Here is a 22,492-nt window from a genome sequence, read left to right as displayed (position 1 = left end):
CTCTATGTAGAGAAAACAAACTCGTCGGTGAACCACGGTGTCCATAGGTGGCTCGCTATGTGCGCTCACGCTCAGTTAGGATGTCAAGTCCTAGATGAATAAAACTTCAACCCCCCAGTGTTTACAAAGAGCGCCAGGGTATCTTATCCAACAAGCGCCACATCCAACTGACTGTCGAACTATTGAGGGGTCCTCCGTCCATTAACCTGTCTCACAAGCCCATACTGTAGACCACTCTGTGCCCCGTCGGCCATTCTCTCTCCCGTCGCCTGTCATCACTCCCCTCCCCCGCTCTCAATCTCACTATCATCCAACTCGCTCTCTTCACTCTCCTGCTCGTCGACCTCCTTGCTAATCCCGCCCTTCCTGGCCATCTCAACCTGCCTGCCAACGACAAGCCACCACCACTCGGCCGCCGTATAGCTGCCGGACCCCGTCCTCTCAAATACCTCATGCTGCAACCCCCAGTCAAGGGCCATTTGAACCTCGAACTCCTCAAGATATGGTCGCAGCGCAAATACCGCGCCGCCAATGTCCAGCGGGCCGCGCATAGCGACCGCGAAAGTGACGGCACCGAGGACCTGCGCCCAGCGCTCCCACTTCATGTGCTCGAGGAAGTCGCACCAAATGGGGATGGCTCCGTCGCGGTTCTTCAGGGGTGGGTGGTTCACTTCGGCCTCCCGGAGGGGGGCGAGGTCTTCGTCATAGAGGTACGTAGCGGCCGGGCTGATCTCGAGGCCGAAGTTGTAGAATGATTTGGGGAACTTGCGGCTCTCGTACACGCCGGGCTTGAACCCGAGGGGGATGTGAGGTACGTCGACGGGGGTGATGATCACACGCCCGTGGGCTTGGAGGTTGATCATGGCCATGACCTCGCCGTCTTTCAGAACGTACGGGATTCGTACATTTTCGTTCCGACGAAACTTGGCGTCCAGCTTGGCTTTGAAGTTGGCCGCTTCCATGAACTTCTGCACGTTGCTCATCTTCAGCAATCTGGGAAGATACACCTCGGTCAGCCGGTATGGACGGTGCTCGCTCTTGCTTTTCTTCGTGCGCGTGATGATGCTCTGATATTGCAGCGCGGCTACGGCTCTTTCGAGGAGGCTGTTGTTGTATTCCTCGCCTCGGTCCGTGACTCCGGCCATCTTGTCTCTCGTTTCGTCTGCCCGGCCCACTGGTGTGTAGCAGAGGGCACGCACCCAGGACTTCGCGCGGACCAATTCGTCATCGCATTCCGGCCCTGCTTTTTGTGGTTCGTCGACGCACATGACGGCCGGCTTTGAGGTCAACGCCTCCAGCCTGCTGAAAAGGGACGACGTGGCACTGTAATACTCTTCTTGCCAGTCGTTGGGGTCCGCCATGGTAGAATCGAGGGAATAGTACCGAATCAGCTCCTCCCGAGTCGGGGGGAGCGAAATGGTGTCATCAACGAGGGCGGCCGTCCAACGGATCAGGCTGGCCCAGTCATAATCCTCGTAGTCGTCGAAGTTGATGGGAGCTATTTCGCCCCTTTCGTAGGCTGGGATGAAACGTCTCTGGAAGCGCTCGGTGATCTGACGAAGCGAGGCCGGTCGATCCTTACGTGCTTTGCTCCAGAACTTGCGCAAGAAAGCAAGAGACTTTTGGGGGAACAGCTTCATCAACAATCCCCATTCGATGTACTTGTCGGCACCGCCGAGCAGCGTCCTCGTTGCGACGAAAGCTGCGAGGAGCAAAACGTCGTCCTCCCCATCAAGCACCTGATCGGACAAGAGAACATCAGCCTCGGTGGGCAGACTCCGTTTCCAAGACATCAACTTCCTCGTCGTCAGGTCAATCTGTGGTACGAGGTCGCTCGGCGGGGGAGACTGCGAGCCCGTCGAGTCCAACCTGCGCCGCTTCGGGGGTTTCCTGTTAATCTTGGGTCCAGGACGTCTCTTGTCGACTGACGGGACACGATGACGCTCGGCGGTGTCATCCTCCAGGTTCAGGTGGTTTTCAGGGTGCCATTCGAGAGCTTGGGGTTGCCACTCGACTGGCCGCTGCATTTCATGATTGATAAAGAAGTACTCTGGCGCGATAGTCCCGAGCATAATGAGACGCTTGGTGTCCGGACTGTGCTCCCACCTTCTACAAGCCTTCACCTGATTTTCGAAGGCGACGTCGGCAGCATAAAGATCTCCATCTACAGGGCGATGGCGGAAGGGAGCGATATCCGCCAAGCTCTTCGGTAGACGGCTTTTGAGAAACCACTGTGGGCCAGGCATCCAGCCCTTAGTGGTCAAGCTCTCGATACGTTCATAGAACTTCAGGGACGGCCGCGGCCACCGTCCCGATTTGCCCTGGATGGCGTGTATTGCGGCAAAGACTGGCATACTAGACGCCTGCGACTCCTCGTGATTGTGATTCTTCTGGGGGGTGTCAGACGAGGACGGAAGAGAAGGAGAAGGAAGTGACGGTATCGGGGGAGAGACCTGGAGCCCATCTCCCAGGTCACTCTCTTCCCCTTCCGACGAGGATTCCTCTGGTCCTCCGTCCCCCAAAAACTGATTAGGTTCCAGAAACGTGAGCTTCAAGAACGTGTTCGTCGTTTCCTGTCGTGGTAATGAAGGCTTTTGGTTTGCCCCGTATTTAGGCTCCCCTACAAGCACCCTAAAGACGTCACGTCGCCTGTCTTGCTCTCTAGGTGTATTAGGAGTCTCTTGTCTTGGCCGTTTGCTCGGGGACATGACCTCAGGTCCCACAACGCCTGGCTTCCTCTTGGCAACTCTTCTTTTGGCGTAGAACGGAGCATCCAGGACTTCAATGTCTCTCGTAGTTCTCTGCCGGCCGGGCCGCGCATGTTTATCGTCCAGGTCGTCGTAGAAGTTGTCGCCGTCCGGCATCCCAGACAAGGGAACGAAACCTGGCGGGACATAGGTTTGTGGGTATTGAGCGATGATCCGCTCTTTGATTGCGACAGCAGGAGGTGAAAGGGGGTCAATGCCGGGCGTCAAAAGAACGTAGCAGTATTTGAACATGCCTTTCGAGTCCCGAAAAGCGTGAGTGACTCTGGTGATTTGCTTCCGCTCGACAAGTCTGGAGACGACGAGTTGCGAGCTGCTATAACTTGGGTGCGGCTTGTCGGGGAAGGCTGTTTCCCAGATAGAGAGTATGGCAACCCAAATGGAGCGACCTCCGGGAAACACGCCTTGGTTTGCATATATCAGATACAAGACGATCTCGGCCACACAGTGGGGTTGGGAATTCCGGCGATAGCCATGTGTATCCATCTGCTCATAAGGTTGCGACATCTCGAAACCAGGGACAGAGATATAACTCGGTTGTTCAGCATAGAGCTCCGGCCTCGGCTGCAAGTCTTCGGGTTGGGAAAACGACCATGCACTATCTGTCGTCTTGGGCACAGGTGTAGAAGGCTGAGGAGCTCCAGTCACTGAAGTCAAGTCCGCTTCATTGGGAGTCAAATGTCGCCTGTGCGTAAAATCGGTGTCCCGCGATATGTCTCCGCGCAAATCTGCCCGTACAGACTTCAGCAGTGGCCGCCTCTGCCCCAGCAATACGTCCTTGGCCAATGCAGTCGACGAAGAGATCAGCCCGCCGGCGGAACACTCAATTTCAAGTGAGGGTTCTGGCCCTTCTTGCTTGGCAGGTTCGTCTGAAATTCCGGGGCCATCCTTGCCAATAACGGACGACGTTTTGGCTTTAGTGACCTCGGCATATCGACGGTGTGTCACCCTTGCGATCAAAGGCGCGTCGTGGACGCTGTGTGGTACCCTCGTGAGCTGCTTGGTCGTCTTAACAGACGCTTCAGTAGTATCCAGAGCGGCTCTCTTTGCAGCTGCTCGAACAGGTCGTCTCGGAGTAAGTTCAGCCAGGGGCATCTCGGAAGCATTGGGAGGCGGTGGAGGTGGAGGTGGAGGTGGAGAAGGACTTGGCCTTCTTCGTCGCGACGTCTTCGGGGGTGGTGGAACATAAGACGAGTTGCAGGTCGAGGAGGATTTCTCCAAGTGATACTTCAGACCATTGTCGTTCTTCCAGACTCCTCCGCATTTTTCACACTTGAACACGCCAGGCTTGGCTCCTTTCTTATTGCTGGCTTTTGCTTCTGCTTTGCCTTTGCTGTCCGCTTTTCTTGGACGTCCTCGCCGGGCGGGTGCCGGGATAGGGGGTAAAGGGGACGAAGCTTCTTGTGAGTTTTCGGTCGCGACAGTCACCTCCTCCGTGTCGATGTTTTGTGGCGCTGAACCAGGGGTTTCTACTGTGGCGTTTTTCTGTTGGCCGACTGTCTCATCTCTCTCTTGTGCAGTCACCTCTGGGCCGTTAGCCTCATCAACAGCAGTTGCGTTCCCAGAAGGAGGGATGCGTGAAGGCTCAAGAATATATGAAAGCCGTGCAGAGTTGATCTTGAACGTAACAATGAGCGTCTTGGGGCGTCGTTTATCATGATTGCGCTCTTCTTGCTCTTCGCCACGTTCCAAGACCACAAGAGGTTGCGCCTCACTCGCATCACCCGTGACTGCCGGCTGTGCTTCATTTTCCTCTTGATTACCGTCAGATACAACGCCCTGGGCTCCATCTACCCGTGCAATCGCATCCTTCATGATCCTGATAGTATGAGCCTCTCGTCTTGTGTATTCCCGAGGGCGCTTGATCCCGGCGTCCAGGGATATTGCCGTCAGACTGAGTGCGTCTTCGATCAATTCCGTTTGGAGGAGCGGCCGAAAGTGCTCCTCCGAATTCCGGCCAGCATCGTTCGATATAGCGTCATCGCCTGCGGCAGGTGTCGCCAATGCCTGCTCCGGCTGGGCCTGGTCAGTGGCAGCAGCAATGGAAAGGATGCTTCCTGACTTTGTAAGATGTGGCATGGAGTAGAAATAGATCATCGCTTTTTCCACTCGCTCAAGCCGGCTGGCCACTTGAAAATGGGCAAGATGCGGAGGTTGCAGGGAAGGTGAAGCAAGCGTGGTCGTGATAGCTGATGTAAACCGACAAAATGGCGGTCCGATGGTGCCCTCGCTAATCATCCGGTTTGCCACCCCTTTGACCCCTTTGCCCCGGATCACGTCCATCATGGCAACTAAAAGGGGTTTCTCGGGACTCCAAGCGTCTTTGGGAGCGATGGCACCCTGTCCTCGTCTAGTTTTACCCCGGCCCCCGGAATTTGATGAACTTGTTCCGCCCGCACGAGACATGGCTGCGATTTGCCGCTGGTATGGATCGGGTGCCTCGCCTCCGGGCATGACTTGAGCCGTTTTTTTGCCGGTTCTGAGGTAAATCTCCCAATCTTCTGGGGTAAAATCGCGTACATACTTCAGGCAATCCTTGAAAAGCCTGTCTCCGAGTGTGGCGGCGACAAACTGAACGATGCCTCTCCGCACCATCCAGCGACACAGCTTGGCCTGATACTTCATCTGCCATGGGAGGCCCTCGATTCCGAGCTTCCGCCGCAAATCCTGGTAGCGGATGACTTTCCACTCCTTGATAACCTCTATGCTCGTCCTCGCAAACGCGTGAGTGTCAATGGATTTTCCTGTCCAGCGGCCGCACCAAGAGACGGGGTTCATGTCGTGCGTGATAGGTCCGAAAACTAAACGGGTGCTAACGGCTTCGCCGTCGACAACCTTGGTTGGATCAGGGGGCAGCTTCGGTGCAAAGCGGCGGAGCCATAACTTGCTCGTCTTGATGCCCCTGACGAGCGTCGTGCGCTTCAGGATGTAGCCCTTTTGAGCAAGAGCATCGGTTCTCTTGGGGAGTGACCTCTTGTCCTGGCCCACAAGTCGGCATAGATCACTCTGCAGAATTCCCTCGTGCTTAGTGCTGGCGATGCCCACCAGAGCCGCCCATTCAAACTTGGATATGCGCTTGAAATCAGCGGGGTGGCCGGCAATAGAGTCCCACATTCGCGCTTCGCTGGCGTACAGTCTCGGGCGCTTTGGTGTTTCTGTTTCTTGGGGCGTGCTGGGGTCGGAACCTTCGCTTTGATTACCGTGCTGCCCCTGATGACCGGGCAAACTGGAGAATGCCAGATCAGGACCGGGATTAGCGGTAGCAGACTCTGCCGAGGAGGAGGATACATTCTCGGGTAGTGCAAGAATTTCGGCAAGGGTGAGGTGATTCCATCGTCGCTCGGGGCCGACAGAGATATCATCTCGCACCCTGAGCCAATCCCAAACAGCTGAACATAAGGAGTGCTCGGGACCGCTGGCTACATCCTCAACGGTTATTATGACGGCCTTGTCCGGGTCCTGACCGTCATGGCTGAGGCTCCGGACCTTGGTCAACACATACGAAACGGAGCAACCTGAGACCGTGTGTTAGCCTGTCGAATGATCAAAAAAGAGAAATAGAAGAAAGAAATAAAGATAAAAATTCGCGATGCATGAATATAAAGACTGGCAGTAAAGGTACTATCTTGACTAAGGTAGTACCAGGGCGTCTTCCAGGGGTGAAGCTCGAAGCCTCAGATGGTCCAAGTATGGAGATCAACTCACCTAGCTCGCCGTGGCAAGAAATGTCACGAATAAGATAGCTAATCAATCCTTCCAGGCTTATAGACATGATACAGAGCTTCTACCTTGCCCGCATACTGGTTGTTTTGCAAGGGAAAATCAAATATAGGGAGCTGCGTAATGATGGTGAATCGAACCGATGACATTAAGCAAGAAACGCGACGTCGCTTTGGTTGGAGTGAAGTGTTTTCGGGGAGGGCTTGGCAAAAGTCGAGGGTTGAAGGTACGTACCAATATTTCAATAAAAGGTACGGTAAGGTAAGGTAGTGTAAAGTAGAAAAGAATGGGGCGCACAATCGCGATAAGAGAACTGATGATTAATCGGATAACCGCAGTTTACTTTAAGGTACCCAACGAAGTACCCTCGTACGGAAACGGCATGCAAAAACTGACGAAAGGTATCCGCAGGGTCCATCTACAGGTCCGGACAAGTACGAACCAGTATTGAATATGCTTTTGCACACTTGATCTTCAATTTTTCATACATGATATGTTGTTCGCAAAATACTTTGATTTTGAGCGGGTGCTGGCTTCGTAACTTGTCGCTTCGATTCCTGTTCGATATGCCACTGAATCCGGTCCAGCAGTACGGAGGACACCCCCGAAGCTCCAATCATACCATGTAGCCACGTAGGAGATTCCCACAGCACGAGTCCGTAAGATGGTCTTAATACCGTGCAACAAGTACGGCCTCCTATATTCTTTGAATATTTTGATCACAATACAGTCCGGGCCCGCTTCTCGTCTCTCGCCTTCCGATAAGATTCCACCACTTCAGTGCGGATGGTCTGCAACTCCTCGCGCCTCCTCAAGCTGCCAGAAGCCTTGGGGACGTTCTCGACGTCGACAGCGGCACCGCGGACTTTAAAAACTGCACGGATGTTCTTGGGCAAGGTGGGCGGAGCTTTCGCGACGTCATGGAGACTCGGCTTCGCTTCCTTCGCCTTCCTCTGCAGCTGCTCCCACAAGTCCTCCTCGTCGGGCGCATTGGCTTTGCCTTTCTTCTTCTTCTTTTTCTTTTTGCCTCCTTCCTCTGTCGCGTCGTCGTAATGCGTCGGCCACTCGGTGGTCAGGGTCCCGTTAGCCAAGTCCTGGTCCAGCTGGCGTTCGGCTTCCTCCTCCAGGGCCTCCTCGCGCTTTTCCTTGATTCGCTTGTCTTCCTCCCGCCATTGTTCGTAGAGCTTGTGCATCTTCCTCTCCTTCTTGGTGCGGCGCACTTTGAGACCCAGGGGATCTTTGCCGTCCTTGACGGTTTTGGTCACGAGCCCGGAAAGCGGAAGGGCGGCATCAACTCGAGCCGCGAAGTCGGACAACTTCTCTCCGGGGCGGATGGTTGGCATCTGGGGGTTTGTAGAGCCGGTAGGGCCGGCCGTTGAGGGTGTCGCCTTTGCGCGTTTCTTCGATGGGGTAGAGCCGTCATCTAGACCAGATCTGGGCTTCTTGCCCTGGGCGAAGGACATTAGGCGCTTAAAGGCACGCGGAGCATCGTCGGGGTCGCGACGAGCCTTGCGCTTCTTGGGGCCTGTCGCAGACGAGGTCTTTGCACTGGCATCTTCATGTTTGCGGCTACGGTTGACAGGCAAAGGTTTCGCGATCTGGGATGGAGGCAAATCGAATCTAGAGGCCGTGTGTTAATGAATGCTTATGCGACAAGGAATAGAGGAAGCACAAACGCTGATGGATCATGGTCTCTTCTTGTATGTTTGTGTGGCATGGTGTAAGCAATTCGAGAGCCGACACGGGTACTACGTCCTCCGTGACCGCGCCTGCCAAAAATATAATAAAATGAAAATAAAAAGAAAGAAAAGACAAAAGGACAAAAAGGTCTGCAAATTTCAAATCGGAGAGCAGAGGTTCAATTTTAGTCTAACAAGCACCGATATGGAGCATCAGGATAATGATCATGATAGTGGGGCAAAAATTCTAGGTCAAAGGCGGTGAGATTGAGAATTCGAGGTCGAAAATGGGTGGTGGTCCATGCGCTTGCTCGCGTGAACTTCGGAGTATGTTAATACTCCACAACGGTCATTTATCTCACTTGACGGTACGTACCCTGTCCTGTGATGGGATCTGGTTTCACGAAGTTAGGAGGTGACGACGATTTTGATCTGCTGGCCAGAGGCTTTTCGTCGTGCACCCACATGCTGCAAGATAATTATCACCCGAAATCCGGCTGCCTATCAAACGTACTCGTGCACGACCATGGTCTCTGACTCGCACATTATGGCCATGAATTACGTACGATATCATGGGCCGCAAATCACATGGACCCTCGCATCCTACTCCGATATCACTAGAGAGAACCGGTCACAGATGGCGTATGGTAAATTTGTACCACTAAAGCGGCCTCGTGTAGATGAGGCAGCAAAGGGGGTCCGGGAAGTACGGGAAGCAGGAAAACTTACATCAGTATATCGACCATCGAGAAAGAGGGGCTGTGAAAGGCCAGACTGAGCTGTGCTGGGTCCTGGATCTTCGCCTTCTCGCTCCCCCGGAACGACCGGGGAACCCTGGAATGGTCGAGTCCAAGAAGCATTTAGACAGCAAAACACGGCCTGCATGTCGGCCAACGGCACAACTCAACCCGACCCTGATCCCCCCTATCACAGTACCACGTGTTGCACCGATTCGCGAGTTGAGGTTGCGCTTCCATTGTGATATTGTACATTGGACAGAAGCTGCCTCGTGCGAATAGTTAAGCAGGAGGACGAGGACTATCCGTTTGATAGATGGTATGGTGATATTTTGCTTTATTAATGTAGATATTTCCCGTACCCCCCACTATTCCATCTTCACATCTTGGGTCGAGCGATGTATATGGATGGGTAGCCTTTTCACTTTGGACGTTGTCTGCTCCTCGTTTGCGAGCGCAGTACTGTTCCTCGCAGAATCTTTCTCCTCGACTTCCTCTCCGGGTTCGCTATCGGCGTTCTACGGGCCTCGCGGGCCTCGAATATGTGGTGGGATTCGGCTCAGCCCGACACAAGTCCTTCGGACCCTATCTTCGTGGTTTGAGTCTGCCCAGCATGCCACCCTTGGCGGCTTTTTTTCAGCCGGTGCAGCGCTCTCTTAGATTCCCTCCTTGGTATCGCCAACCCCCTGAGCATATCAACGATGGCAACGGCAGGCCGGGCGACGTGAAGATATACGAGCCCCTCGTCTCAAAAGCCATAGATGTCGAAGAGGCTGAAATCGATCGCCTGATTTTCACCGACCCAGGCTTCAGCGCACTGCCGCGGAAGCCTCGGAGGCCACGGTTCTTCCCAAGTTGCTTTGCTTGCGTGGTGCTGGTGTAAGTGAAGTTTCTCAACTAACCCTCGCGGACCCTGTCCATAGTTCCTATATGGTGAGGTTGGCATCAAACTTACCGTGAGAGAACGGGTTGTAGGCTATTCTTCTGCATGCTGGGGACCGGAGTTCTACTATTCCGGAGGCTTCTCAGACACAGCACCGTGTACGTCTACCTCTATAATGAGGATGTCATACCAATCCCGTGTCATTCCCATAACGACTACTGGAGACAAGAGCCAGTCTTCACCGCTCTGCGAGCGGGTTGTGTTAGTATCGAAGCCGATGTGTGGCACCTGGGGCAGGAGGAACTCTATATTGGCCACAGGATATGGGAGCTGCGCGAAAGTAACACCTTTACCCGCATGTACATTGATCCTCTGGTCAAGCTTCTCGAGGAGAAGAACAGCGCGTTGGACAATGGGCTGAACACGACGGCCCGCGGAGTGTTTGATATGAACCCGTCACAGACCTTGGTCCTCCTGGTGGATCTAAAGACGAGGCCAGAACACACATGGCCGGTAGTGGTCCGGCAACTCGAGCCGTTGCGACGACGGGGTTGGCTCAGCTCCACCACGGACGGGCATGTCCGGTACGGCCCAGTTACCGTGGTTGGCACAGGCGAGACCGACTTTGGATTGCTGATGCAGAACTCTACGTACCGCGACTACTTCTTCGATGCGCCCATCGACGAGCTAGAGGGCTCCAGTTTCGGCGTCTGCAACTCGTACTACGCGAGCCAATCGTTCAGTGAAGCCATCGGCTGGGTATGGTTAGGCAGCTTATCGCGAAGCCAGCTAGATATGCTGAGGAGGCAAGTAGCTGAAGCGCACAGGCACGGCCTCAGAATACGGTATTGGGGGCTGCCATCGTGGCCTATCAGTGTGCGGAACCATATCTGGGGCGTACTCATCAAGGAGGGAGTCGACATGATCAACGTCGACGACGTCCAAGGGGCCGAGAGAGTGTGGAAGGCGATGGGTTGGCCGACGCTGCAGAACGCAACTCTTCCAAGCCAACCATGCCCGGAAATGGAGGGGCGGGAGGTAAACTCTTCAGCGTCGGGCCGTCCGGGCTGCAGGAGGTCTGCATGATGCTTCTGCTTGATGGTTTACCTTGGCTGGGACGACGGAATGGGGGCCAAACAGATGGGGGCCAATCTCCAAAAGCGTCATCGGCTAGGGGAGGCTGCAGCGATAGACATCCGTGTCTTCGGTGGCAGACGTTTAACAGGCAATTACCCACTCGGTGCGCTGGCGAGTCGCATCCTGGGAGAAACAGGCAACCCGATCCACTTCAGACCATTGCGGATTGCTCTGTACGTATACCTATCCGTACCGACCACGATACCTGATATACCTAGACTCCATTCTATTTGTCTTCTTTTGCTGGAAGTACGAAGTAGCAGCGAACCAAAATGAGGGAACTGCGACTTCCTGCTTTTAATCCGAAGTTGAAAACGATGGACCTATGCGTGGAGAAATCCGTACATGGTATACCTTTGGTAGTGATGACCGATGACCGCAATACTGACGAACCATTGGTATGCCCCGCACGGGGCTACTACGACGTACGTACAAAGTATACATAACGTACGTACTGTGTTCATCACGACGGGAGGGAGACAACAACTGAGTGATACATGCATATGCTCGACCTGCAACATCACGACTGCAGTCAGATAGCTTAGACACTTACAAACTCATATACAGTACGTAACCCCACGGGCTCCGCCGGCTCCTGTCTCCTGTCCTTGCTAACCAACAACAAAGCAGTATTCCGTTTATACGTACCTGACCCCAGATTCCACACCACCTGTAGTTCGTACCTTATCTGAACCCGGGGAAGTGACGTTTATATTGCCGGTGCAATGAGGTCAGACCTTCGCATACATATATGTACTCAGTATGCACTTCGTGAAATGCCCACGCTTACGATACGCGGCCCAACGCCCTCGAGAGGCCAATATCTGACACCTGGGTCATCTGCCACGCCACTTGGCTTTCAACTTCTCACCAACAGCATAACCTGAGTGCAACTATGCATCTCCATTCACTGTAATTGGTCAAGGAGAAAAGGAAAATAACAGTCAGGATTGTCAGGATTCAGCAACTCATCATGACAACAGACGGAGGACTTGCCACCTTGGATGTGAGTTGGACATTGTTCTCTCCCTTGTTTTCTCAACATCCATCTTCCTCATATCTCCTCCCCCACTCTTGCTAAACTGCCACCTAACTCCACGACCAGTCGTCCATGGCCGATCGCCTGCCCGAGGTGAGCCAACATCTATTCCGGGCCAAGGCCATCAAAGGAGTGTCGTTCGAGGACATGGCCAAGGCCCTAGGCATAAGCGAGGTTGCCGTGGCAGGCATGTTTTACGGCCAGGTCCAGGCGTCCGCGGACGACGTCGTCACGCTCTCCCATCTACTGGATTTGACTGAGGAGAGCCTGGCCCCCCTGATGCGCTTTCCCGACCGGGGCCGCGCAGGACCCATGCCCCCCGTCGAACCCCTCATCTACCGCCTCTATGAGATTGTCCAGAACTACGGCTATGCATTCAAGGCTGTCTTGAATGAGAAGTTTGGCGACGGTATCATGAGCGCCATCGCATTCCGGACATATGTCGACAAGGAGGTAGATGAAACGGGGAACCCTTGGGTGGTTATCACCCTGAAAGGCAAATGGTTCGTTCAGTCCCCAAATCTCCCTCCCTATCTCCATTGCCCCAACGAGGCTAATTCTGCCCTTCAGGCTTCCTTTCACTCGGTTCTAGACAGTCCACACTTCGACCATGATGAAGGCCACGAGGGTACGTTATATGACCATTATGATAATAGCTTCTAGTAGCCAGGTCTGCTTTGCCCTGCGTATATCCACCATTTTTTGTATGGAGTTCACGAGCCACAGCAACACACCTGGTCACCCAAGGGAGACATACATAATTTTATGGGACCAAAGGAAGTTGGGCATGGATTTCCCCTCCAGGCCAGAATATACGCAGAAGGAATCTTTGATATCACCTCGGTCTTATCGTGCGAATATCCTTTTGAGTCCAATGCTCTGGGCTGTGGGGGCACCATGGCCGAATAGGGGCGGATCAAGGGCGGTGCGGAACAATGCTAAGATCAGGAGAACAATACAAAGACGGGTACCCCCCTTAACGCTAGCCATCACCATCTCCAACACCTTGGACACACCCAACACACTACCATATCTCCGGATTTCTTTTTTCTCCGTTTATGTCTCATCTTTGACATGTCTCAAAGAATTGGCCACCAGATATGTTCGAGAAGGGTAGCTGTACAAGGACAAGGTTTGATGCGATGCCGCCAGATGCTTGTCGCCCCGCGACCCACAACCGGCCTCAATGGTTCCTCGAGAGACGACAATATCAAGGTTATCATGCTGGGAGACAATAGCACGTATGATGGCCGGATCAGTGCCTCTGCTACGACACGCCCCCGTCCCATTGTGCGTGTCCTCTATCCAATCACAGCAGAATCTGAGGCGAGCCTCGAAGCTGCCCCTTCCTTCCATTCCAATATTGCCTTTTTTTGGTGTCGAAGATCTTGAAATCATTGTCCCAGTTTGAGCATAAAGTGCCCTTCACCTCCCGTCCAGATGACCTTTTCCTTCCCATCTCACTACCACCAACAAGCTCAACAAACAATCATCCTTCCAAATCCCAACCCGCCTCTTCACAAGAACCCCAAGGTCTAAACCCCTTTACAACCCATCAAAATGCCTGCTCCTCAGTCCAAGAAGACCCAGTCCAGCAAGAACGGTGGCGGCGACTCCGGTTGCACTATCATGTAAACACCCTTCATAATAAGGTCCGCCCTATACCCCGAAAGTCCTCGAGAAGCCATCGCCACCCGAACCTTCAAGCAACCTTCTTCGACTCCATCGGGGCACGGGGTCCCATGAGACCGCTGTCACTCCTGTCAGGCGCGGACATGATGGCAGCCCGACAGGCTACTCTTTGATACAACTGTCAACAAATACTCGATCGACATTCGTTTCATTCCATCAACAGTATACTCGTTTACTTAAACCGGCGGACACAACTCTAGCCTCGCCACCGTTCCGGAACACTTTTCCGGTGGCAAAGCAGACAAGAAATCAGGCGGTCTCCTGTGTTTCTATTTTGAACAGGAAACATCACTGGCGAACTCTTGCAGCAGATCAACTTGGGGATCATCGGCCAGACTGAACTATGGATGGTCGGAACCACTGCTCGGATGATGGGCTATTTAAAGGTTGGGAATCATTAGTATAGAATTCTCAATAAATGTCCATCAAGTCAATACTCCTCTTCCGCTCTCTGCTTCCGCTTGAACGATAGTGTGCCGCTTCTATGTCTTGGGCAAGTATATTCTCCATCAGTTTCTCACGAAGCCAATAAGTTGTTTTTCTGATATTCGACACACACACATCCCTCCATGTAAAAATATACACGTGACTTTCAGTGTTAATGTCTCTTGGTCGTGGTGTTGGTAGCCATGGGATCGTTCGGACAAGAGCAGCATCACTTCGAAGTTCAGTTCCAATGAACTAACTACCCCTTTGCAGTGAGCCGCCAGATGATAACTGCTCGTGTGGAGAGCCTACCTATGTAGCTGTAACGTAGAATTACCAAGTATGGGTAGCATTCCCAGTATGATTTAAATGCCAGGGAACATCAAATCCATGGTCTCACTTTGGATCAGGACGTTGCAGATGAGGGACGGAAGCGTGGATGAGAGAGTTCGGAAGGGACCTAGGTGTGCAACTCAACGGAAACCCCTATATACGCATATTGGATAGAACAATCGATGTTTTAGATTGTTATCAGAGACATTTCACACCGCCTTCCCATTAAGGCGGGTCAATGGCAGAAAAAGTTCATCCCAGAACGACTTGAATTTTCCTGGCTAGGTCCCCACCACGAAGGTCTTCAGTACTCGTAGTCGATGTTTTATGTGTTGCGAACAAACAACTTCGACAACCCCTAAACCAACCAAAACCGAAGAACACAATGGGCCGGAGTGCATTGAAGCTAGCATTGGCGGCCGAGAAGGGGAAAGACCCTCGAGAGAAAAAACTAAAACGTCAGCTCAAGCAGAAGAGGCGGGAAAAGGAGAACAAGAAGAACCAGGGCGTCCAACCAGTCGACGATGATGAAGTGGAGGACGAAGATGATGCTTCCAAGGTTGACGAAGAGGAAGGCGGTGCAGCTCTAGCTCGGTCTGACGACGAAGGAAGCGAGGATGACAGTGAAGGCGAAAGCGAAGAGGACAGCAGGGTAAGAAGTCAATTCCCGGCGCGGAAGACCGTTCTTCTCAGTTCCCTAAGCGGCTAACAGCTCTCCTCTCCTCATTCTCTAGCGTGTGGATATTGAAGCGCTCAATGACACGGATAGCGATTCGGAATCCGACATCGAGATGGAAGAGAAGATTGTGCGGCCGAAAAACGACCCCCCTAAAGGACTAGCACCGTCATCGCGGAAACGCAAGGCACGAGAGGCCGAAGAGGCCGAAGACGACGAAGACGACGAAGACGAGGAGGACGACGATGAGGAAGACGAAGCCATTCCCCTTTCCGACCTCGAAGGTGACGAGCGCGAAGACATAGTCCCCCACACCAAGCTCACCATCAACAACAAAGCCGCCCTCAACGCCTCCCTCGCCCGCATCGCCATCAACACCTCCGCCTCCGTTCCCTTCGCGACCCACCAATCCCTCGTATCCGAAAAGCCCACCGCCGAGGCCGTTCCCGACGTAGGCGACGACCTGAAGCGCGAGCTCGCCTTCCTCTCCCAGTCCCTCGACGCCGCGCGCCGCGGGCGCTCGCTCCTCATCCGCGAAAAGGTCCCCTTCACCCGGCCAGGGGACTACTTCGCCGAAATGGTCAAGGACGACGGCCAGATGGAGAAGGTCCGCGCCAAACTCGTCGAGGAGGCAACGGCCAAAAAGGCCGCTGCGGAGGCGCGCAAGCTCCGCGACCTCAAGAAGTTCGGCAAGCAGGTTCAGGTTGCCAAGCTCCAGGAGCGGCAGAAGGCCAAGCGCGACACTCTCGAAAAGATCGACTTGCTCAAGAAGAGTACGTTACGCTCTCTTTTCTTCTCACGTTCCTGCTTTTTAGTGTTGCCCCCGTCTCCTCTCACTTGGACCCCTAGCTGTACCTGCGCCCCTCTTTTTTTTTTTTTCGTTCAAATGCCCCAAACTACTTGCTGTCTCCTGAACCCTCGTTCTTCGTATCCTTGACTAATTTCCTCCCCACTCTCGACAGAACGGCAAGAAAACGGCACCTCCAACCTCGACACCCACGAGGGCGACATCTTCGACGTCGCCGTCGACAAGGAGCTAAAGGGCTACAACCCCAAATCCGGTTCCGGGCGTGGCCGGATGGAACCGAACCGGAAGCGGCAGAAGAAGGACGAGAAGTACGGCTTCGGCGGCAAGAAGCGCAATTCCAAGTCCAACGACGCCGTCAGCTCCGGCGACCTAAGCGGCTTCAACCCCAAGAAGATGAAGAGTGTCGCCTGGGGCGGCGTCAGCAAGACGAAACCGACGGCCAATCGGCCAGGGAAGAATCGTAGGAAGGCTATGGCGAGTAAATAAACAACGGAAAGGGGGGGAAATGCCTTATGCCGGTGGTCATGTATGAGACAAGAAGAGAGTATCCAACGAGGAATAAATACCCCGGGTCTGTTCGTCTGTCCGTTTATCTTAGTGCCTGCGGTCCGTCTTCTCTTTCTCCCTGTTCATTCGTAGAGCTTGTCGTTTCCCGTCGTAGGGAGGAGGCTATTGCGGACTGCGACCTTTGCCATTTGTCTTACTACTGTCCTCGAGACCTGGTCAAGTCAAAAGTATGAAAATAACACTCTATCTTGCTCAATGAGCTCGCATATGACTATGGCAATGGTAGCATGGGGCGATGGAAGGTGTGGCAAAAACTAGCCCTCTCACAGCATGGGTCCCCCCAAGTCATGGAAAGCCTGGCATTATACCTGATCACATCATAACAATACGTACATCATTCAAGTCTAAGAAGGCTTGACCGAAAGCTGTGCTGGAAGCATCAACCCCAGCATCCTGTATCGACGTTTCGCCAAGTCCTAGCCACGTCCTAACCAGGCCCCTTTGGGATATAGGGGCGATGCAGCGAACCAATGTCCCGACTAACACGTGCACATATCGCCTCTTCCTCTCGCCAGCCGCCCCACGAAGCCTTCTTCAAAGGCACGTCCTAACTTAAGCACCTATCCACCATTCCATCCCAACCGCTTGAAGAGTGCAAAGTTCGTCTCGAGTCGCTGATGTTGTGAGAATGCGAGAGAATGCTCAGCCATGACGTGAAATGGTCTTCCTCTCGAACAAAAAAGGAGAGGCTAAATGGGGGAAAGCACCGATATTATTGACCGTCGTTCGTCGCCACGAACACCCGTCTTTGGTGTCGACGAGGCAAAGCGATGCCAGTGTGTCGGATCTTGGAAACCAGGGACCACGAGCATCGACATTGGATGTCTTATTATATAGACAGTCCAGTCGGGATGTAGTTGAGTAGTCCCGCCATAGAGGTGCTCGAGTACCGTCTTGAGGCACTGAAAATCACCGTCGACGAAAAGAAGCCAAAGAAAAAAGACGGAAAACCCAACCGAGGTAATGTGCTGTCCATGAGAGAATCCGGTGCAAAGGGAAGCAACCAACCAAGCAACCAAGCATCGTGCATTGCTAATGCCGAGAGAAAGTAAAATGAAAAACCGTGGTATCGAGGACGCCGTACAGATGAAAAACGCTTCTGCTGTCCAATGCAACGCTAGCCGAGCGAGAGATGGGAGGTTGGGAAAATCGAACATTACGCGCTGTTGCGAACGACGATCGCCTTATAATGCGTTGTGGAATGCGGTCCATGGCATCATGGAGATGCGGCCACGCACCAGTGGCGGTGGAAAGCCCACGCACTCTTCTGGCACTCTTTGCTGCAGTACTTGGTACGCCGACAGCGCCGGCACTTGGCGAACTGGCGTGTGTATTCTTCCCACTTCCCACACTTATAGTAGGCACACTGGCGGATACCGCCTCTGGTGTCGTCCTTGCGGCACAGGTTCCTCATGACGACGCCTGCCCAGTACTGCATATCCGGGCTGTGATGTCGCACGGTGAACTTCTCGACCAAGGGGAAGATGTTGAAGTCGTTTGGCAGGAGGAACTCTTCTTCCATCTTTTCCTCGTCTGGCTCGTCGAGGACTGATTCGTCGCCGTCCAGGTAGCGCAGCTGCTTGCCAATCTTGAGCCTGGGAACCAGATGGCTGTTTTGGAAATAAGATCGCAGGCCGCAATATTTGGAGACGTAGGCAAGAAGTTGGAGGGACATCAAGACGTCCTCTTCACGCGGCATGCATGCGATGATCTGGGCATTCGGGACAAAGTGGCGGTCGAGAAGATAGCGGGGGACGGAGGCATTCGGCATGGATGGTTGGGTGGGAGGCATCATGGTGGGACGGTTGGGTGAGAACCCCATTTGGGGAACGGGAGGGGGAGCGGTGTTGTTGGGGATGGTGAGATCAACGGATCCGACACGGTGGGTGATGTTGAAGGCGCCAGTGTCCTGGGTCTCGGAAACGGTGGGAGGAGAGAGCTCGATGGTGGCGGATCCCGGGAGCATGGCATTGCTTTCTTCCATGGTGATATCCTGAATATCCACAGCCGCCTGCTCGTCGGCCCTGTCAGATATTTCGGCATCGGGCGACTCGTCCGACTGCGCGTCGTCTCCAATCAGGTCATCGGAGTCTTGCGTGGAGTTTTGATGCCTGATGGAGGGCCGACGGCGGGACGGCGGGCTGGCGACGATATTCTGATGGATGGAAGGGAAACGCGCGTGGGATGGTGGAAGAGGCGTGGTAGGGGATGTCGGTTGTGAGGTCAGACCGACAGGTCCAAACATGGAGGCGAGACGATCAACAGCGTCATGAACTGGTCGTCCAAAGGCATCGACGGCTTCGGTCGGAGCCAGCGGCGGAGTGGCTGCGGTAAGCGGCTGCATCATTGGGCGAGATGCGGAGGCAACGGAATGGCGCGACTCGACAGCCCTGGCAAAGTGCGGGAAATGAGGTTGCTGGTGATGATGATGGTGGTTATGGGTATGGGATTGATGGAGATGAGAGGTGAGGCCAAACCGTTCGGCTTGCGTGAGACGAGGTGCCATTGGGGTAGGAGTCAAATCGCCATCTTGACCATCAACGGCGGCAGCGGACGAGGGACCAGCGTAAGGTGCCGATACGTCGATGGACGGAGGCGGGGCTTGTCTTCTGAAAGTCCTCTGCTCCGGCTCGAACCGGCTGGGCCGATTGGCGAAAGAGGGAGCCTTGGGGGAACTGCGAGGCTCGAGGCTCCGATGGCGATTCTCCTTTTCTTTATCTTTGGCTTCTTCGGCCTTTTCGCGGCATTTTTCAATGACCTTGAGGTAGTTGTCCAGAATGGTGGCAATGACAGGCACCATGTCGGCCTCGACGACGCGGGTACGGACATTCTCGGTGCCCCGAACACCAATGTTGACGACGCATTGGAAAGCCAAGTTCCATTTCCACATGTCCATCATATCTTTGGTTCGGCCGCGCTTGAGGATGGTAACGAGACGTTCGATGCCGCCATCGACGGTTAGAATGTCGCGGATGCGGGCGGATGAGGTGGTGAGATAGGCGAGATGGTTGAGTGAGTTGATCAAGGGCAGGGTGGATGTGCAATCGAGGGCGCGGCGGTCGTACAAGGCGGTGGTGATGCCCACCGACGCCTTGTTGACGTTTGGGATGCTGAAGTTAACTTCACGCATCGTGGGCAGTGTCGGGATATCCGATACCCGATGATCGAGATGCTGAAGCTGAAGTGTGATGGTTGGAGAATCACTGTTCCTGCGTAGCGAACACGAAGGTAATGTGAAAATAGAAGAAAAAAAGGGTTGGTACGATGCAGATCACGCAAAGTGGCCGCGATGACCCTGGGTCTATGAAGATGGGGGGGGAATGTTATGCAAGAAAGAGGTCGACCAGAGTACACTAATTGCAAAGATGTGGTCGGCCGAAGATGGGAAATGGTCGAAAGTAAAGAATATGTGTATTGTGAAAAGAGTGTTCGATGGCGGTGGTGGCGAGGTCGTCGACAGACGGGGGAGGCGGTGGCGGCGGGTGTCCGAGCCCAGAAAACAGGGGGAAAATAGTGGAGGAGCTCCAACTTTTGGGGGGTGAGGGAGGGAAAGTATTCGTAGGAGGAAAGTAGGGGTATCCCGCCAAGCCCCAAAAGCGAAAGCAGCAGCGGATATGCGTACGTACTCGGAAGGCCTAACGGGAAAAGAAAAAGGGAAGGAGATGAGAGAGGCGGAAAGAAAAAAAAAAGATGGTAAAGAGAAGTTGAGAAGTCGACGAAAGCTGCTTGATACAGTGGTGTTTCAGGCCCTGCAACGCAGGCTGGGACCAAGAGCGGAGTCGAGCCTAAAACCGAAATGCCTCAGGCGGTACACTGTATTACCGGTAATCTGAATCTGGTAAGTTGGTAATCACATTTTCAGGTAATCGGTGAATCAGGTAATCAGGTATAGTGTACCTCTGGGCGTGCGTGGACCACGGCACAGAGCGGCAAGCTCACGAGCTGATGTTCTGAGGCAGCGGTTGAAATCTCACCCAGACCGTAGGAGGACAAACGTGCGAATTACGCAAGTCCCGATTAGAACGCAAGATGCAAATTTAGGTTGTATCTGTAAATAAAGTCGAGGTGGATCAACAACGGAGTACTCGAATTCGTTCAGTGTTCACTGGTAACAGAGAGAAAAGGGCAAAGTCCCTGAAATGCGTAGGCGCCTGACTTGGTCTGGGCCAGGATTGGTTCGAGGTTGGGGGCTGAAAAGGGTCTCTCCTGGTGGGTTCAGCCCCGTCAGTGTGTGGATTGGCGAACGGCGATGTATGAAGTACTTCGTACTCCCGCAATTCGGACTTTGTAAATAAGGTAGTAGGGACCTGGGTCCTACGGATGATACGAGTCGAAAATGTGCCGAAATCGACCAAAGGATAAGGCAGATGCCATACCTTAGGTACGTACGTAGAGAGTAATTACAAGGCACTCCGTAACTAAGGCACCTTACCGACCTAAAAGGAGCTGGAAGCTTAAAACGGTTATACGGTTTAGTTTTGTCACGAGTGAATAGGTACCTAGGTACCTACGTTGTTTAGCCCTGCCGCCGAAATTCGGTGACCACGCTATGGCTGGGGCGAACCTTGAGTTTGTTGAGTGGAGCTTGGGAAATAACATCCCGATACATAAATACCGAAAACAACGCGGGTGCAGTCGACATATGCGCAATTGCATATGGGCGGTGTCGGCAATATTACGATGAGGTACAGGGAATAATACAGGTACCTGATAGAAGGACGGCTAAGAATCCGGATTCTGCCCCCCCGCCCCGCGGTATTTTAGACTTCACCGTGGAGTTCTGGTCCGACGGTCCATGTTCATCCGAGTCCCTCCCTGTCGGCTTGTCTCGCGGCTGCTCACCTCCAGAACTCCATAGGGGTAGGCAATCAGTTGATGAGTCTGGCGTGATCAAGTCCGGCGATTGATGCACCGGAACTGGATATTACGTAGCTACCCCGTCTTTCCCTTCCAGGTTGGGAAGTTGGCTGGCTGATGTTCAAGAGTGGCTTCCCCTTGGACACCATTGTGCCATGCTAGGGCTAGGGAAATGCGTTTTTAAAGTCCCATGATTTCGGAACGCCACAAAGACGGGCCCGTTTCTCGGCTTTGCCTTGCTGGTCTCGTCTTTTTCCGGCTCGACCCAGACGGCAATCCGTATTTCTCGGACTACAAGGTATGTACTTGGTGCTGAACCCCTTTTTCTACTCCGTACACGTGTAGAAATCGGCCACGCTAGCTGTGGAACGAAAGGGTCTGGTCTCGTCGCGAACAAAAGGAGAGAAGTAATTACGTGCTCCGTAAGTGGACGAGCTAATAGCTGCGAGTCCACGGTTCGCGGCGGATTTTCCCTAGCCTAGCCCTCGTCAGTGGCTAACTTGGTAGCCAGACGCTAAATTAATTATTATTAGGACTCTCCGTAGGTATGATTACGCGATAGTCGAGTAAATAAAGCTGACACTCCCACGTACTACGTGTATGATTGGGGGATTCGTGTCCCTTTTCTCCGGCTTCGAGCGTTTCCGTTTTCAACGATTTTGCCCATTACGTCAAGGTTGGTTGATCGGTGCCTCCCGTCTTGGTGGTGTCTGTTGTCAGGTGCCCATAGCCACCTTTTCCTAATAGTTAGACATCCCCGTGAAGTACCACGAACTTCACTTAGACGAATACACATAATTCCGAGTACCTTTATTTATGTTCTGACATCTGTCTTGCGCATCTCAGACATGCATATAATACGTATATGTACCTACTCGAAACAAACAAACCACGTCCCTTTTCAGTCCTGCCGCTGAGGTTTGATAACCTGGCCATCTCTCATCTCCACTGCCACCTATCCGTACACCGCTAATCTGCTCATAACATTCCGCTGTGTCAATGGCAATGCCCGTAGACCTCGTGATTCATGCATCGCTCAATAACTTGGACTCCCACAGCCTTGAGTCTCAGAAAGCCTTGGGTCTCAGAACTTCGCACGTCACTGGGTTGACACGAGTACTCCGTTCCCAACCACCTAGTACCTGGAAGTTCAGCTCTTCCTCCCTTGGTTCC

The 22,492-nt window shown here is 53.5% G+C and overlaps 8 protein-coding genes across 8 annotated transcripts; 4 read left to right on the top strand and 4 right to left on the bottom strand.

Moving 5' to 3' along the window:
- Positions 1–275: 275 nt before the first annotated feature.
- Positions 276–6,537, bottom strand: SODALDRAFT_307361 (hypothetical protein; the record flags this gene model as incomplete). Its single annotated transcript, XM_028609063.1, has 3 exons — positions 276–2,390; positions 2,454–6,280; positions 6,471–6,537. The coding sequence occupies 3 exons, from the start codon at positions 6,535–6,537 to the stop codon at positions 276–278; spliced, it is 6,009 nt and encodes a 2,002-aa protein (XP_028468690.1).
- Positions 6,538–6,977: 440 nt separating this feature from the next.
- Positions 6,978–8,373, bottom strand: SODALDRAFT_330608 (hypothetical protein). The gene is made up of 2 exons (XM_028611244.1): positions 8,162–8,373; positions 6,978–8,105 (listed from the first exon to the last, which is right to left on the bottom strand). The coding sequence occupies exons 1-2, from the start codon at positions 8,200–8,202 to the stop codon at positions 7,205–7,207; spliced, it is 942 nt and encodes a 313-aa protein (XP_028468689.1). The 5' UTR covers positions 8,203–8,373; the 3' UTR covers positions 6,978–7,204.
- An 852-nt stretch (positions 8,374–9,225) lies between these two features.
- SODALDRAFT_106631 (hypothetical protein) lies at positions 9,226–11,121 on the top strand. The gene is made up of 2 exons (XM_028606506.1): positions 9,226–9,780; positions 9,877–11,121. The coding sequence occupies exons 1-2, from the start codon at positions 9,515–9,517 to the stop codon at positions 10,868–10,870; spliced, it is 1,260 nt and encodes a 419-aa protein (XP_028468688.1). The 5' UTR covers positions 9,226–9,514; the 3' UTR covers positions 10,871–11,121.
- A 57-nt stretch (positions 11,122–11,178) lies between these two features.
- On the bottom strand, positions 11,179–11,544 carry SODALDRAFT_106552 (hypothetical protein). Its single transcript, XM_028606503.1, has one exon. It carries the CDS (start codon positions 11,440–11,442, stop codon positions 11,245–11,247), a length of 198 nt encoding a protein of 65 aa, XP_028468687.1. The 5' UTR covers positions 11,443–11,544; the 3' UTR covers positions 11,179–11,244.
- Positions 11,545–11,700: 156 nt separating this feature from the next.
- SODALDRAFT_106611 (cyanate hydratase) lies at positions 11,701–12,833 on the top strand. The gene is made up of 4 exons (XM_028606505.1): positions 11,701–11,927; positions 12,027–12,463; positions 12,531–12,588; positions 12,687–12,833. The coding sequence occupies exons 1-3, from the start codon at positions 11,895–11,897 to the stop codon at positions 12,550–12,552; spliced, it is 492 nt and encodes a 163-aa protein (XP_028468686.1). The 5' UTR covers positions 11,701–11,894; the 3' UTR covers positions 12,553–12,588; positions 12,687–12,833.
- SODALDRAFT_106603 (hypothetical protein) lies at positions 12,328–13,390 on the top strand. The gene is made up of 2 exons (XM_028606504.1): positions 12,328–12,463; positions 12,531–13,390. Exon 2 carries the CDS (start codon positions 12,571–12,573, stop codon positions 13,075–13,077), a length of 507 nt encoding a protein of 168 aa, XP_028468685.1. The 5' UTR covers positions 12,328–12,463; positions 12,531–12,570; the 3' UTR covers positions 13,078–13,390.
- Positions 13,391–14,792: 1,402 nt separating this feature from the next.
- SODALDRAFT_307358 (Ebp2-domain-containing protein) lies at positions 14,793–16,544 on the top strand. The gene is made up of 3 exons (XM_028609062.1): positions 14,793–15,063; positions 15,146–15,860; positions 16,050–16,544. The coding sequence occupies exons 1-3, from the start codon at positions 14,797–14,799 to the stop codon at positions 16,379–16,381; spliced, it is 1,314 nt and encodes a 437-aa protein (XP_028468684.1). The 5' UTR covers positions 14,793–14,796; the 3' UTR covers positions 16,382–16,544.
- A 1,134-nt stretch (positions 16,545–17,678) lies between these two features.
- SODALDRAFT_376621 (hypothetical protein) lies at positions 17,679–21,468 on the bottom strand (the record flags this gene model as incomplete). The annotated part of the gene is made up of 8 exons (XM_028614830.1): positions 17,679–19,671; positions 19,738–19,763; positions 19,815–19,990; positions 20,219–20,297; positions 20,360–20,412; positions 20,569–20,668; positions 21,234–21,343; positions 21,399–21,468. 8 exons carry the CDS (start codon positions 21,466–21,468, stop codon positions 17,679–17,681), a joined length of 2,607 nt encoding a protein of 868 aa, XP_028468683.1.
- Between the last annotated feature and the right edge of the window lie 1,024 nt (positions 21,469–22,492).

The sequence above is a fragment of the Sodiomyces alkalinus genome (genome assembly GCF_003711515.1).
Source record: "Sodiomyces alkalinus F11 unplaced genomic scaffold SODALscaffold_2, whole genome shotgun sequence".
In the NCBI taxonomy this organism is placed as follows: Eukaryota; Fungi; Ascomycota; class Sordariomycetes; order Glomerellales; family Plectosphaerellaceae; genus Sodiomyces; species Sodiomyces alkalinus.
This window is presented reverse-complemented; position numbering and strand designations above follow the sequence as displayed.

Coding starts and splice junctions, on each gene's coding strand:
- SODALDRAFT_106611 (XM_028606505.1), top strand. CDS start 11,895: ATGACAACAGACGGAGGACTTGCCACCTTGGAT. Junction 11,928..12,026: donor GAGGACTTGCCACCTTGGAT/GTGAGTTGGACA, acceptor CTCCACGACCAG/TCGTCCATGGCCGATCGCCT. Junction 12,464..12,530: donor ATCACCCTGAAAGGCAAATG/GTTCGTTCAGTC, acceptor TCTGCCCTTCAG/GCTTCCTTTCACTCGGTTCT.
- SODALDRAFT_106631 (XM_028606506.1), top strand. CDS start 9,515: ATGCCACCCTTGGCGGCTTTTTTTCAGCCGGTGCAGCGCTCTCTTAGA. Junction 9,781..9,876: donor TTTGCTTGCGTGGTGCTGGT/GTAAGTGAAGTT, acceptor AACGGGTTGTAG/GCTATTCTTCTGCATGCTGG.
- SODALDRAFT_106552 (XM_028606503.1), bottom strand. CDS start 11,442: ATGTTGCAGGTCGAGCATATGCATGTATCACTCAGTTGTTGTCTCCCT.
- SODALDRAFT_330608 (XM_028611244.1), bottom strand. CDS start 8,202: ATGCCACACAAACATACAAGAAGAGACCATGATCCATCAGC. Junction 8,106..8,161: donor AGAGACCATGATCCATCAGC/GTTTGTGCTTCC, acceptor CACGGCCTCTAG/ATTCGATTTGCCTCCATCCC.
- SODALDRAFT_106603 (XM_028606504.1), top strand. CDS start 12,571: ATGATGAAGGCCACGAGGGTACGTTATATGACCATTATGATAATAGCT.
- SODALDRAFT_307358 (XM_028609062.1), top strand. CDS start 14,797: ATGGGCCGGAGTGCATTGAAGCTAGCATTGGCGGCCGAGAAGGGGAAA. Junction 15,064..15,145: donor AAAGCGAAGAGGACAGCAGG/GTAAGAAGTCAA, acceptor CTCATTCTCTAG/CGTGTGGATATTGAAGCGCT. Junction 15,861..16,049: donor GATCGACTTGCTCAAGAAGA/GTACGTTACGCT, acceptor CACTCTCGACAG/AACGGCAAGAAAACGGCACC.